The sequence below is a fragment of the Chrysemys picta genome, chromosome 4, assembly GCF_011386835.1.
Source record: "Chrysemys picta bellii isolate R12L10 chromosome 4, ASM1138683v2, whole genome shotgun sequence".
Classification (NCBI taxonomy): domain Eukaryota; kingdom Metazoa; phylum Chordata; order Testudines; family Emydidae; genus Chrysemys; species Chrysemys picta.
The window spans coordinates 147,866,799-147,880,194 of NC_088794.1; the positions used below are offsets into that span (position 1 = coordinate 147,866,799).

General features: G+C 47.6%; 1 protein-coding gene across 9 annotated transcripts in view; it reads left to right on the forward strand.

Moving 5' to 3' along the window:
- The window catches only part of TXNDC16 (thioredoxin domain containing 16), an 82,963-nt gene that overhangs the window by 62,020 nt on the left and 7,547 nt on the right, over window positions 1–13,396 (forward strand). For all 9 annotated transcript variants that reach the window (XM_008168592.4, XM_008168593.4, XM_065593932.1 and 6 more), the window contains 2 exons: window positions 1,544–1,680; window positions 12,603–12,687. In XM_008168592.4, coding sequence (XP_008166814.2) covers window positions 1,544–1,680; window positions 12,603–12,687 — 222 coding nt within the window. The remainder of the gene's footprint in view (window positions 1–1,543; window positions 1,681–12,602; window positions 12,688–13,396) is intronic.

A 13,396-nucleotide genomic window follows, 5' to 3' on the forward strand; every position in this document is an offset into this window, starting at 1 on the left:
TTGTAGTTCTATACTCAGATGATATATTGGTCTTCTCAGATGATCTGGACCAACACACCATTCACAACTGCACAGTCCTGGAGAGAATCTGACAACACGGTCTCTACAGTAAATTCAAAAAGTGCTCATTTGATCAGACCTCAACTGAGTTCCTAGGTTTCATCCTGTCCCCAGAAGGAATCAAGATGGATCCATTCAAGGTCTAGGCTGTCTGCTACTTGGCTGCCCTCCCTCCTCCCTCCCCCCCCCCCATGTGTACAGCCTATAACGTTTTCTAGGCTTTGCAAACTTTTACTGGAGGTTCATCTCAAATTTTTCAAAACAAGTGCTTGGATGAGATCAGCTCTTGGATGTAGAACAACTGTCTGAAGCTGAACCCAAGCAAGGCAGAAGTGAGGCTGGTGGGCAGAGGAAATTATTTCGGGGCATTTTCAGCCACGGTGTTGTCTGCTTTGATTTGAAGGTTCACACCCACAATTGGTCCATCAGTCTGTAGTCTAGGAGTACTCTTGGATTCCTCACAGACACTGAGCTCTGACACCGCGATGGCCGTGAGTAACGCTTTCTACCATCTCCGGTTGGCTTGGAGGCTCCATCCCATCCTGGTGGATGAAGACCTGGCCTCCCTTATTCACGCCTTCATCACCTCTTGGCTGGACTACAGCAACATGTTGTACTTGGGCATGAAACCTTCAGCTCGTAGGAAACTCCAGTTAGTACAAAACACTGCAGTGCATCTTCTCAGCAACACAGGCTGTCATGAGCCTATCAGACCTGTCCTCTGCTCTCTATGCTAGCTTCCCGCAGAATTTTGAATCCAGTTCATGGTCTCAGTCCTTATCTTTAAAGAGCTTCTTGACCTGGGCCCAGGTTACCTAAAAGACTGTTTAAAACTCTGGGACGAAGAGCAGAGTTGCCAACCACGGTCTTCTGGCCCAATGGTGCTCTCAGCAATAAAAGTCAAGCTCATCTGTGCAGGAGACAGAACTTTCTCTGGGGGGGTCCAAGTAGGGTGACCAGACAGCAAATGTGAAAAATAGGGACAGGGGTTGGGGGTAATAGGAGCCTATATAAGAAAAAGACCCAAAAATTGGGACTGTCCCTATAAAATCGGGACATTTGGTCACCCTAGGTCCGAGCCTGTGTAATGAATTCCCATGGGAACTAAAGACCATCACAAGCCTCCCCACTTTCTGCTCCAAGTGCAAGGTGCATTTCTTGACCTTGCTGTTTCTAATATAAACACGGAGTAACGGGTATGTTTAACGAACAAAAACCCACACTACCGAAACAAGATGCTCCACTCCACATGCTTCTCCCTCTGGGGAGAGGATGAGAGAGCAAACCCACGACAGATGAGTAGTCGTGACACAGGTCTGCTGTCCCTTCCCAGAAGCCGGTTGGGATTTTCCCTGGTGTCTCTGTCTTCCGTTGCACTCACTCTGTTGTGGTTTTTGCTTATTTAACACAGCTGCATGTTTTGTTTTGTTTTTTAATCATGCTGAACAAAGCATCTCCCCCTGCCTATCATTCATTTCTCTAGAAGCAGCATTTCCTGCCCTGTGAAGCTGACCACCATTGAAGAAGTGGATGAATATTTAAGCGGGGAAGTCCATGCCGACTCGTCTTCTTACCACAGCACATCAGTTCTGGGAATATTTCACCCTCGCATGAAAGCAGGTAAAGGTGGCACTTTGAGAGAGAGAGAATACAAGGTTAGCAGTATTAGGAGCTCCTATCTGGTACCTAAAGATGAGGATTTCTGCCATTTGAGAGGAACTCATTGGTTCCTTGTTTGCTAAATGATGTAACTGGGCGTATGTGGTCACATTGATTATTTGCAGTACGGTAGTGGCTAGAGGCCCTACATGAGAGCACAGCCCCATTGTACTATGGGCTGTACAACTCGTGGGAGACAGTCCCTGCCCTGGAAAGCTTACAGTCTAAATAGACAAGATGCACAAAGGGTGAGAAAACAAACAGTGGTGAAGTGACTCATCTAAGAAGCTGAGAACAGACCCCAGATATCCTGAGCCCTAGTTTAGTGCTTTGTCTACTGGACCAGTCTAGCTCTCCCAACAAATGCTGTCCCAGAGAATGAGACCCTACACCCCAGTTCTGCAAGCAGGTACATGTGGGATGACGCTTGTGCCCTGGCATTGACTTCAGTGGCTCTCCACACTGGGACACAGGTCCATCCACATGCTGCAGGATCGGGGCCCTGCTAAGTTAAATCCTCCCTTTAGAAGTTTTCTAGTGATCTTTTTCCTGTAGGTTCTGGAGCAAACCTGTTAATGATGGTCTGTTGATTGTCCTCCAAAGGAAGCGATTTCCACACCCAGGCAATAACTCATTTCCTCTCTCAGAGCAAAATATTGAACTAAATTATGGCCCTCCAGCGAGAGAGAGAGCATGGCTGCAGAGGTGAAAGATGCGCATGCAGTGGATTGCATGTATTCCTCACGTAGCAGCACTCTGCGAGAAATGCTATCCAGGCAGAAAGAAGTAGGCAAGGTAGCACTGCAGTGTGGGCATTATAGGTAAAATGGAGATGGCACTTCCCTTATCAGCCCTGTGTCCCACAGCTCTTAATATCCCCAAGACATGCACCTTCTGGGATTGACTATTCTCCTGCCTAATGGTTTTTTTCCAGCCTGCTCCAGAATAAAGGCTGTATGTGCTGAATAGGGTTAAACCACGCTTGTTTCTTGGGGGTTGGGTTTATTGACGTCGTTCGCTATAATACCCCCTGTATTCCAGCCCATGCCTCCTCTCCTAGCTTGGCTGCCCCGGCCCTAGGGCTCCATCTTTCAGACTTTCATGCTCTCTTTAGCACTGTGTAGGCTAGTGGCTAGACCAGAGGACTGGGACTGAAAAGATCTGGGTTCAATTCCTAGCTTGGCCTCCTGGGTGAGCCCGGGCAAGTCACTTCCCCTCTCTGTAGCTACATTTTCCCATCTAGCTAATGACACAGCCCTCCTTTGTGAAGTGCTTTTAGATCTACTGATGAGAAGCGCTGTGTAAGAGGAAGGTGTTTTATTATTATTACCTGGAAGGCCTCCCTTTATGTGCAGGGTGGCATTGCATAGGATTGGAAGGGATGTCCTGACTCATTGTCGCAGGCAGCCCCGGGAAATAATCGCATTTATAAATGTATCAAGTTCCGCCTTGAAACCTGTCAGATTGTTTGGGCTGGTCCACACTATGCCCCCAGTTCGAACTAAGATACGCAACTTCAGCTACGTGAATAACATAGCTGAAGTCGAAGTATCTTAGTTCGAACTTAAAGGTACTTACTGCGGGTCCACACGCGGCAGGCAGGCCTCCCCGTCGACTCCGCCTACTCCTCTCGCGGAGCAGGATTACCGGTGTCGATGGCGAGCACTTCCGGGATCGATTTATCGCATCTAGACAAGACGCGATAAATCGATCCCAGAAGATCGATTGCTTGCCGCCAAACCAGCGGGTAAGTATAGACGTACCCTTAGTTTGCTCCCACTACTCCTGTTGGGAGGCCGTTCCAGAGCCTCCCTCCTCTGACGGTTAGAACCCTTCTGATTTCCAGCCTCAATTTACTCATGGACAGTCTATACCTCTTTGTTCTTGTGACCCCCTTATGCATTAGCTTAACTAGCTCTTCTCCCTCCCTGGGATTCCTCCTGCTGATGTATTTATAGAGAGCAATCAGAGCCCCTTGCAGCCTTCGTTTTACCAGGCGGAACAAGCCCAGCTCTTTTGTTAACCAGCTACATTGAGTCTGCAGGGTTCCAACCCCTGCCAGCAAGGGATGGAGCAACAGAAGAACCCAAGTACCCAGTCACACAAAGGGTTTGTCTGTGTTGTGGGGGAGTCTCCAGATAATCTCTTGGTGGGTCTGAGTTACCCGAGGGTGAGAGAGATGTTTGCACTGTTAACACTTTTTGTTATTTGCAAGTGGATAACTCAAGATTAGCCTTAAGGGTTTGTTGTTTTTTTAACTCTGCCCTCTACATGTCCACCATCCTGAGAGTAGAACGCATGATTTCCTTGTGAACTCAAGTACCGGTGGTTTAAACATAACAGAGTGCATAGGCACTCAGTTACTACGGCCACAAGTAACCACCTAGATTATTTTCCTTCCCTTCCAAACGTCATACTGAGCTACGGTGCACCAACTGGGTACGCGAGAGAAGAAAGGTAGGTTTGATTGGATGATAAGTAAGAAGGAGCCATGGAGATGAAACCACAACCGTAGATGTGAGGATTGTGCGTGTCAAGTTTTGGTGTGAACTCTGTACCATGCTCAGCTTTACAAACCACTACCCTCCTTAATCTTTCCAGCCGCTGCAGCGAGCGGTAGAACGTTCATGCTCATGGCAGAACAATCTCTGAATATGCGGCTGCAGGGGCCTACGTGCCTCGTGGAATGAATAAGTTATGAGAGATGCAGTAATCGGCAGCTGTAGGGCTAGCGGAAAGAAGTGAGCATACAAGTGCATATCAGGCCCATCTTCCTGCCCTGCCACCGGCTCCTGGTCAGTTTTTGGGGCCAGTTTAAAACCTTGTCCTAATCTTCAGCTCAAGCAATGGATAAGCCCCCAGCTAGATTGAAGAGTTCCTCTCGGACAATGCAGCTCACAAATATCACGACAGTGTGCGTGAGAGCCAAGGACAAAGCATGCTCAGTTGAGGGGATCTAGCAATGGAACAAACTTCCAGGGAAAATCAAGATCTGGCCAGTCCAAAGACTGATGATCTCAAGGAAACACTACACACCCTTCCTCTCCAAAAAGGCCTTCCAACTGTGAGAATGCCATTCCGCCCTTCTGCCCAGCGAATTTCAACCAACCCACAATCCGCCCAACTCCTGGAACAAAGGAAACCAAAAGTACGTTAATACATTTTTTAAAAACCAAAACCAAAACCTACCCCAAGCAGAGCTTCTACCCCATAAAAGGAGAAGTGCCAGTGACTCTGTGAAATCCACAGGGACTTCACTGTTGCTAATAACTTTATATGGAAGGTGTCCAGCCACTGTACTTATGGACAGTGGTATTAAACCTTAAGCTAAATAGATAGGACAACTGAAAAATCCTGATGGTCATCTTACTTTACAAGCTAAGCAGGCGTGGAAGTGATTAGTGCTTGGACCCACTGAAAATCTTTAGTGAGGTGTCGGTGGTTATCTTAATAATTGTATATGCTGAGGACTCAGGGTCAAGAGGAGGGGTAGTGAGTCAGATTGCTATGACTGCACACGCAAATGAGTTGGATCCACTGGGTCATTAGGCAGGCAGTAGGTGCACAATAGCATGTGCATTTTTTTTGCATGGACCTCCGGCATCTTCCTTAAAACATGCGATCTTCTCTCCTGACCGATGGGAAATAATACTCTGCGCTGACATTTCCGCAGGTTGAGTTCTGCTCCAGTTTTCTCACTTGGTTCCCACGAACCCCATTCTACCCCTCCCCCTCCTCCATAACCTGATCTCTGCAGAGGGGCTTCCAGGACGTCTGAAGAAAGGATGGGTCTGCTGGCACAAGCGGTACCTGCCTCCCGCACCTTTCCGAGCCCCATGGGTTTCCATCCTCTCTATCAGCAGACGGAGAGGAGGCAATCTGGTCCATGATGTTTCTAAATGGAACCAGCCCTGACTTTAATGTGAGAGAGTTAAATGACTATAAATCAACCCGGAAAGGGAGAATGGGCAGGCACAGTTCCCCTCAAAAACAGCTCAAGAAATAGCCTGGCTCGCCATGCCCCAGTCAAAGCCAAACTGAACACAAGTGGCCTTTTGACCCCACATCCTGTCAGTTATCTTCACCCAGCTTGGAAATCTGAGAACCTCCGGCCGTGGTTGGAAAGCAGAAAGCGGGAAGCTTTGCAGCTGGGAAGAGAATCTGCCTGCCAGAGGCAGATTGGTTACATCTTGTTCCATAGCACTGTTTTCTGTACTGCACTTCAGACTGGCTTCAGATACGCACAGGCACAACCCACGCTCTTACAGAAGGGGGTAAAAATGTGTCGAGGGCACAACGTGAGAGTAATAGAGTTCAAGGTACAGGACTAATCGGCAATAGTTAAGGCACATTACAATCTTCAAACAGTAATAATAGTATTTAACACCGCTATGGAGCCTGATACAAAGCCCATTAAAGTTAATGGAAAGGCACCTATTGACTCCCATGGGTTTGGGATCATTTTCATCAGTAGAACCTTTTTTATAATGGTGGTGGGCACTGTCCTCTCCATTTTAGAAACTGAGCACCAGGGCCAGCTTTTCAAAAGCCGCTTCTAGTTTTGAGCGCATCGGGGCGGGGCCCACAAATCGAGGCCTTCCAAATGAATGACTGCGTCCAAAAGATGTTGAGACGTGCCCGACATTCCAGAATAAGTCAGAAATAGAGCAAGGGACAGATCCCAGGTCTCCTGACTCAGGGGAAAGCGCGCCTCTTTGCTTAGCAGAATGAGGACGTCTCTGGATATTTTTCTCATGACGCTTTTACTCCAGAACAGCATGATGGCATATGCTTGTTTTTTCCAGGAACCGAAGTTAGACTAACAGGATGTCCAGCTATAAACAAAAAGAACAATCAATGCACTTTCAATTAAATTGTATTATTAGATAACCATTCAAGGGACCAATAAACGTTTTCCTAAGGGCTTGTCTACAGGGGAAATGTACCAAAATAGTTCTAGTTATTGTGCTCTAAACCCCTGCGTGAATGGTCTTATTCCAGAATAATTATTCCAGTACAACTATTTTGGCAAATTTCCTCATGCAGACAAGCCCCACAGGATGTCTGTAAAGAACAGTGGCAGAGAAGTTTCCTGGAAAAATTGGAGGAGATCACATAGAAGATTAACTTGATTTGATACCAAAAGTTGGTTGATTCTTTCAGTATACTGGAAACAAAATGGTCTCTTAAATACTGGCTTCATTGTGTACTTAGGAAGCACCTGTAAGACTTACTGTGCTTGACAAAGTTCCTGGCTCACTGACTGCTAGTTAAAACGCTGCCTAACTGCAAGGTTTTCAGTGGGCCTATGGGAATGGGATGAAGGGCTTATCGGCCTGCATGCAGCATTGAATCGGAGGCCAGTTAATGGGAGTCTTTCCATTGACTTCATTGGGCTTGGGCTGAGACCGCTTGTGAGGACTGAAATCTGAAGGGAGCGAGAATAGAGGCTGAGAATCCCCCTCACCCTGTGTGCTTAGGGAGCGTGTCTATACTTCAATAAAACACCGGGGCTGGCCCGTGTCAGCTGACGGAGGCTCACGCTGCAGGGTTATAAAATCACAGTGTAGACATTCGGGTTTGGGCTGGAGCCCAAGCTCTGGGAACCTCCCCCGTTGCAGGATGTCAGAGCTCAGGCTCCAGTCCAAGTCCGGACGTCTACATTGCGATTTTAGAGCACCGCAGCCCGAGCCCGGTAAGCCTGAGACAGCTGACCCAGGTCAGTCGCAGGTGTTTTATTGCAGTGTAGACACACTGCAAGGGGTCTGCAGACATTGGCTCACGCAAATGCCATGGCTGGAGTCCGGCTTAGGGTTGTCAGGCCCAAGAGTTCAAAAACCATCAGTCGGGTTCCCAAAATCACAAGCTTGGCTTTAAAAAAAAAATCAAGAGGTTTTTTAAAAAAAGCCAATACATGTTGAGGTCTGTTGACTTCCTGGCTGGTGTTTGAGCTTGGGGGTGCACGTGGGGGGGAGGGGGAGGTGTCACCTTTTCCAGCTTTTCTCTGCAACCCTGAGGACTAGCGTTTTTATTAAAAATTCAGTGCTTTGTTCAATTAAATGATGCTTCTCTCGTCGCAGCCTTGGTCTGTCTTGTCTGTTTAGCGACTGTAGGCTCTTTGGGGCAGGAGCTCTTTTGCTATGCGTTTGCACAGCACGGGGCCCCAATCTCAGTTCAGGCGGCCAGATGCTACCGTCATTCTGCTACCACTATTATTATTATTATTTATTTGTGTAGAGGAGTGGACTCACCCCTGCGGCGCCTCCTGCTGGTTACTTCCAGGAATTAGCTCTTCCAGCATCCAGAGCGCCCTCGGTAGGCTGGTGATCCGCCTTACCTGTGGCCCCGTGTCCCTCCCAGGACCCCGGTGCCCTTGTACCTGGGGTGCTGCTCCCTGACAGTAACCCCTTAGTCTTAGGGTCTCCCCTCCCTGGGGAACCCCCACCCACTATTCCCACCTCGCCTCAGTATAAGGCTACTGCCGGTCATCGTCTAGCCTCACACCCTGGGGCAGACTGCAGTATAGGCCACTCATCGCTGGCAAGGAGGGTTTGGACCTGCTGCCTTGCCCTCCCCCTGGGCTGCCCTCGGCAACCCCCAGTACCTATTAGCCCAATGCTAGGCCACAGCCTGGGGCTTTCCAGGCTGGAGCTCCCCAGCTCTTCAGCCTGTCCCCAGCCCTGCTCCACCCAGGTACCCTGTCTCTAGCTCCCTGCAGCCAGGCCCTTCTCTCTCTGAATGCAGAGAGAGACTGCGTCCTTGCGCCTGGCTCCCAGCCTTTATAGGGCCAGCTGGGCCTGATTGGGGCGTGGCCCAGCTGCAGCCGCTTCCCCAATCAGCCCAGCTTTTAGAGCTGCAGCCCTCTGCAGGGCCGCTTTCAAGCCCTTCCAGGCAGGAGCGGGTGTCCACCCCGCTACAATTGGTATTTTGGGAGTGCCCAGGAGCCCCAGACCTAGGCCACGACCCCATTGCACTAGGGCACAGACCAAACGCAGAACACAATGATGGTTCCTGCCCCATTGATTCTGGGCTGCAGCCATAGGCATAGAGGAGATTTCTGGGTGAGGTCCTATGAATTGTAGTTGCAACCATGCAGCCCTGCTCTTGGTTGGAGCCTGTAGGTGTTACCGTAATACAAATAATATGGGGTTATCTCTTTGTTGCTTTGGATATAGAATCATAGAAGATCTGGGTTGGAAGAGACCTCAGGAGGTATCTAGTCCAACCCCCTGCTCAAAGCAGGACCAACCCCAACTAAATCATCCCAGCCAGGGCTTTGTCAAGCCTGACCTTAAAAACTTCTAAGGATGGAGATTCCACCACCTCCCTAGGTAACCCATTCCAGTGCTTCACCACCCTCCTAGTGAAAAAGTTTTTCCTAATATCCAACCTAAACCTCCCCCACTGCAACTTGAGACCATTACTCCTTGTTCTGTCCTCTGCTACCTGTCAATATCACCGGTTGCCTTGGAAATCACTGATGCGTCTGATGCCGTGTTTTAACCGCACGGTGTGATCGCAGAGTAGGTGTTGGCTGGGCAGTGGTAAAATGTTTGTTTAAGCTGAAACCTCATGATTCGCAAAACCAGTAAGGAGGGTTACAAACAAAATCTGAGCGTTGCACAGGTTTGAAAAAGGAGCCTGGCACGCGTCCCGATTGGCGCAGAGTCATGAAGGTGGGTATAGAACAAAACACTTGTTACAGCTACAACTATTCTTTGGTTCTCAGGATAATGTTTTAAACTATGTTTGATATTTGAGCCAACAGTGAGTAACAAACACCTATCTGCAATGGGGCATAATTTGTGCCACAGCAGTTTATTATGCCATGTCTTTCTTACAATACATTCACCTCCCGATTATGATCTTTCAGGAGACTTAAAAATACAGCGCATGTAAAACCTACAGGGGTTGTTCGTGGAACTTTTCCATTGCTGTAGTGAAGAGTCACGACAGTATTTTGAATTTATAAGCAGCTGACTGATGTCTAGAGGTCACTGCAGCCCTCCTCAAGAGGCTAGACATACTGTGCTCAAGAGTTACTGTTGGATAGAGGATGATTTCATAAGATACGGCTGATATTTGGGAACTTTCACTACTGGATCATGCCCAAGGTTTCTTTTTCCAGTGAAACTTTGTGTAGGACGCAGAGCTCTCTCCCTTGGCAGTTACTCTCCCTGTTGTTCCAACGTACTTTTATTCTAGGCAAGTATCAAAGCTCTATCGAGGGCCGTAGGTGTGAAGAGCTGATCAGATTCTGGGGGAATTAAAGCAGAACCCAGTTTAACGTTTGATGATGACTCTAGACAACACTTCTTTTTGGTAGGGTTCGTTATCTTGTGGAGGAGCCACGTTAATTTCAGGAGTTCTGGTTCCTATAGAAAACTCAATGGCTGCCACAGTGATCACTTCAAAAGGGAACTCCAGCAGTGGAATAGGCAGGCAGCTCTGGCTCTGCCTCAGACAGCCCCCAAAAGGCTGAGGCTCAACAGAGGCGCACGAAAGAGGGGGACGATCCAGGCCACAAGCAACCTGAGGAATTCATCAAAATCTGGTTCAGCTGAGCACAGTCTCAACTCAAGAAAGCATCCTCATTGTCCCTGCCTATGTAGGGCAGCACTTAAACACATGCTCAAGTCCCAACCACCTGCTTAAATGCTGTCCTGAATAGGGTTAGATTTAAGCACCTGCCTAGGTACTTTCCTGAATTGGAGTCTATATGTCTTGTGTCCGCCTGGACACTTCCTAGTAAATCTTAGAATCATAGAAGATCAGGGTTGGAAGAGACCTCAGGAGGTCATCTAGTCCAACCCCCTGCTCAAAGCAGGACCAGCCCCAACTAAATCATCCCAGCCAGGGCTTTGTCAAGCCTGACCTTACAAACCTCTAAGGAAGGAGATTCCACTACCTCCCTAGGTAACTCATTCCAGTGCTTCACCACCCTCCTAGTGAAAAGTTTTTCCTAATATCCAACCTAAACCTCCCCCACTGCAACTTGAGACCATTACGCCTTGTTCTGTCCTCTGCTACCACTGAGGACAGTGTAGATACATCCTCTGTATTGGTTTATGCATTGTTGTGGTAGCCGTGCTGGTCCCAGGATATTTGAGAGACAAGGTGGCTGAAGGATATCACCTCACCCACCTAGTCCCTGTATTTTGTTTATATTATCTGACAACAAAAAAAAATAATGGGAGAGGCAGTTCAGCTCCATTTGCTGCTGATCTTTTTTGCCCTCCCCTTTTTAAGCAGCTGTTCCTTTGGGGGCTTATTTTGGTTTTGCCCTACCACTGGTGCTTTGTTAAAGTGGTTTGATTAAGCAGCCAAAGATGAGGAAATTCCAAAAACTAAGGTAGCACCTATCACTTTCATTCATCCGTGTTGTGCATGCTATCTATATTACAGTACGGCCAGGTCTCACAGTTTTATCATGAGGCTTGTGATATCTGGTGGCTTTACTTTAAGCCCCAGCTCCTGGAGTCATGTGATTTATGTGAGCATCTCAGCTTTCCTTTAAAGAAAAATAAGAGCATTTCTAGCCCTTGTGATTGAAGAGGAGAGCATGAAAATGTGACCTGAGTGTTCCCTAAAAGCTCATAAACAGAAGGCAAAGAAAGAGAACCCCACATGTATTATTATTAACCCAATCTCATGGTTTATCAGGGCCTGACTCATGGTTTTTGAATGCCTAGGTGCGGCTATGCTGCTTTTGTGGTATATATTAAAACCAAAAACGAATATTTTGAGTCTTAAAATTTAACGAGGATTATAAAAAGGTACATCTGTGTGACTTGGCTGGGTTAAAGTTGCAGTCTTAAGTTTTGGAAATTCCTGGCTTCTCCCGAGTGTAGGAATTCTCTCTTTTAATCAAGAAAGAATGCTGGATTTTTGCATTTAGCTGTCATGTTTGGAGGGTTTTTTAAGGGTGTGTGGGGGGGAGATAGAAAAATGGGAGCTACTCAGTCTGCAGAGATGCCAGACTGTGCTGGGTTGAGCAATAGAGCCTTAAGAACTTTGCTCTGTAGCTACCAGACCTGTCGTTTAGGACATTCACCCCCCAGTGTAACTTACATGTTCTAATTAGATAAGCAGTTTTCTGAACCCACGCCGCCCTGAACTGAGGCTTCTGGAGTTCTGCGTTAATGGCCTAGAACATCTTTGCAGCAGCTACAGTTTAGGGCAGTGTCAAGATAGAAATTGCAACACTGCCCTCTTTTGATTAGACGGTGACCGGGGCCTGAGATTGTAAGTGTTTTGGGGCAGGGACCCTCTTTCTGATCAGTGTTTGTACAGCACCTAGCACAGTGCAGTCTTGGTCCACGATTGGGGCTCTTTGGAGCTATACATAAATAATAATTAATTAATTAATTCAGAAGTGTCTCGCCAAGATTTAAAAGTCAAGCCAAGTTGGAAGGAATTAGTTTGCTGGATTTGAAGGGGTGTAAATGTAAAATCAGTAAGACAATGTGCTTGTATTGGCCTTCCATCAGGATGTAGATACTACATAGTGTTGGTAATTGTTTGCATTTTCAGAGTGCCTAGGAGTCACAGTCATCGAGCAGGACCTCATGGTGCTAGGCGCTGTACAAACACAGAACAAAAAGACAGTCCCTGCCCCAGACTTTGCTATTGCTGCCAACAGGGTATGATCGTAGAAATGCAGGGCTGGAAGGGAACTCAAGCGATCAGAGACAGCACCAAGTAAACCTAGACCGTCCCTGGCAGGTGTTTGTCCAACCTGTTCTTAACAACCACCAAAGACGGGGATTCCACTACTTCCCTTGGAAACCTGTTCCCGCGCTCAACTGCCCTCTCGGAGTGGCTAAAGGAAAAAATGCACTATTCTTTGGGATGATTATTTACTTATTTATGTATTTTTACAGCAAGGGAAGCTTTCGTCGAAGCAGGAAACGTGCTCAGGGGATATGTAACAACAGGACTGTATGCTGAAGATGATGCGTTGGTTCTGTAAGTGTTTGGGTTTTTTTCCTTTTTTGGTAAGAATATGAATTGATCTGCACTTCAGTGAATTCCATTGTTTTTTAAGGACAACGTTCCAGCTGTCCGGGCATTACCGTAACTGTTCAAATACAGGTACAAGCCATAGGGTAGAGAGGGCCATAAGGCCAGCACTGCTCTGTAAACAGAGATGGGCGACTGGGCATGGATCACTTGATGATTACCTGTTCTGTTCGTTCCCTCTGGGGCACCTGGCACTGGCCACTGACGGAAGACAGGATACTGGGCTAGATGGACCTTTGGTCTGACCCAGTGTGGCTGTTCTTGTGTTCTTATGATAGCCAATTATGAGAGGACACTGGGCTGGAATGCAGGAGAACTGGATTCTCTCCTGGCTCTGCCACTGATCTCCTGGGTAATCCTGGAAAAGTCACTTTATGTCTCTGTTTGAAGGAATCTTTTCCCCAGTCTCCAGGGGCGGCTCTCTGTTTTTTTTGACAGGTTTCAGAGTAGCAGCCGTGTTAGTCTGTATCCGCAAAAAGAAGAACAGGAGTACTTGTGGCACCTTAGAGACTAACAAATTTGTTAGAGCATAAGCTTTCGTGGAAGAAGTGGGCTGTAGTCCACGAAAGCTTATGCTCTAATAAATTTGTTAGTCTCTAAGGTGCCACAAGTACTCCTGTTCTTCTCTCTGTTTTTTGCCGCCTCAAGCACGGCA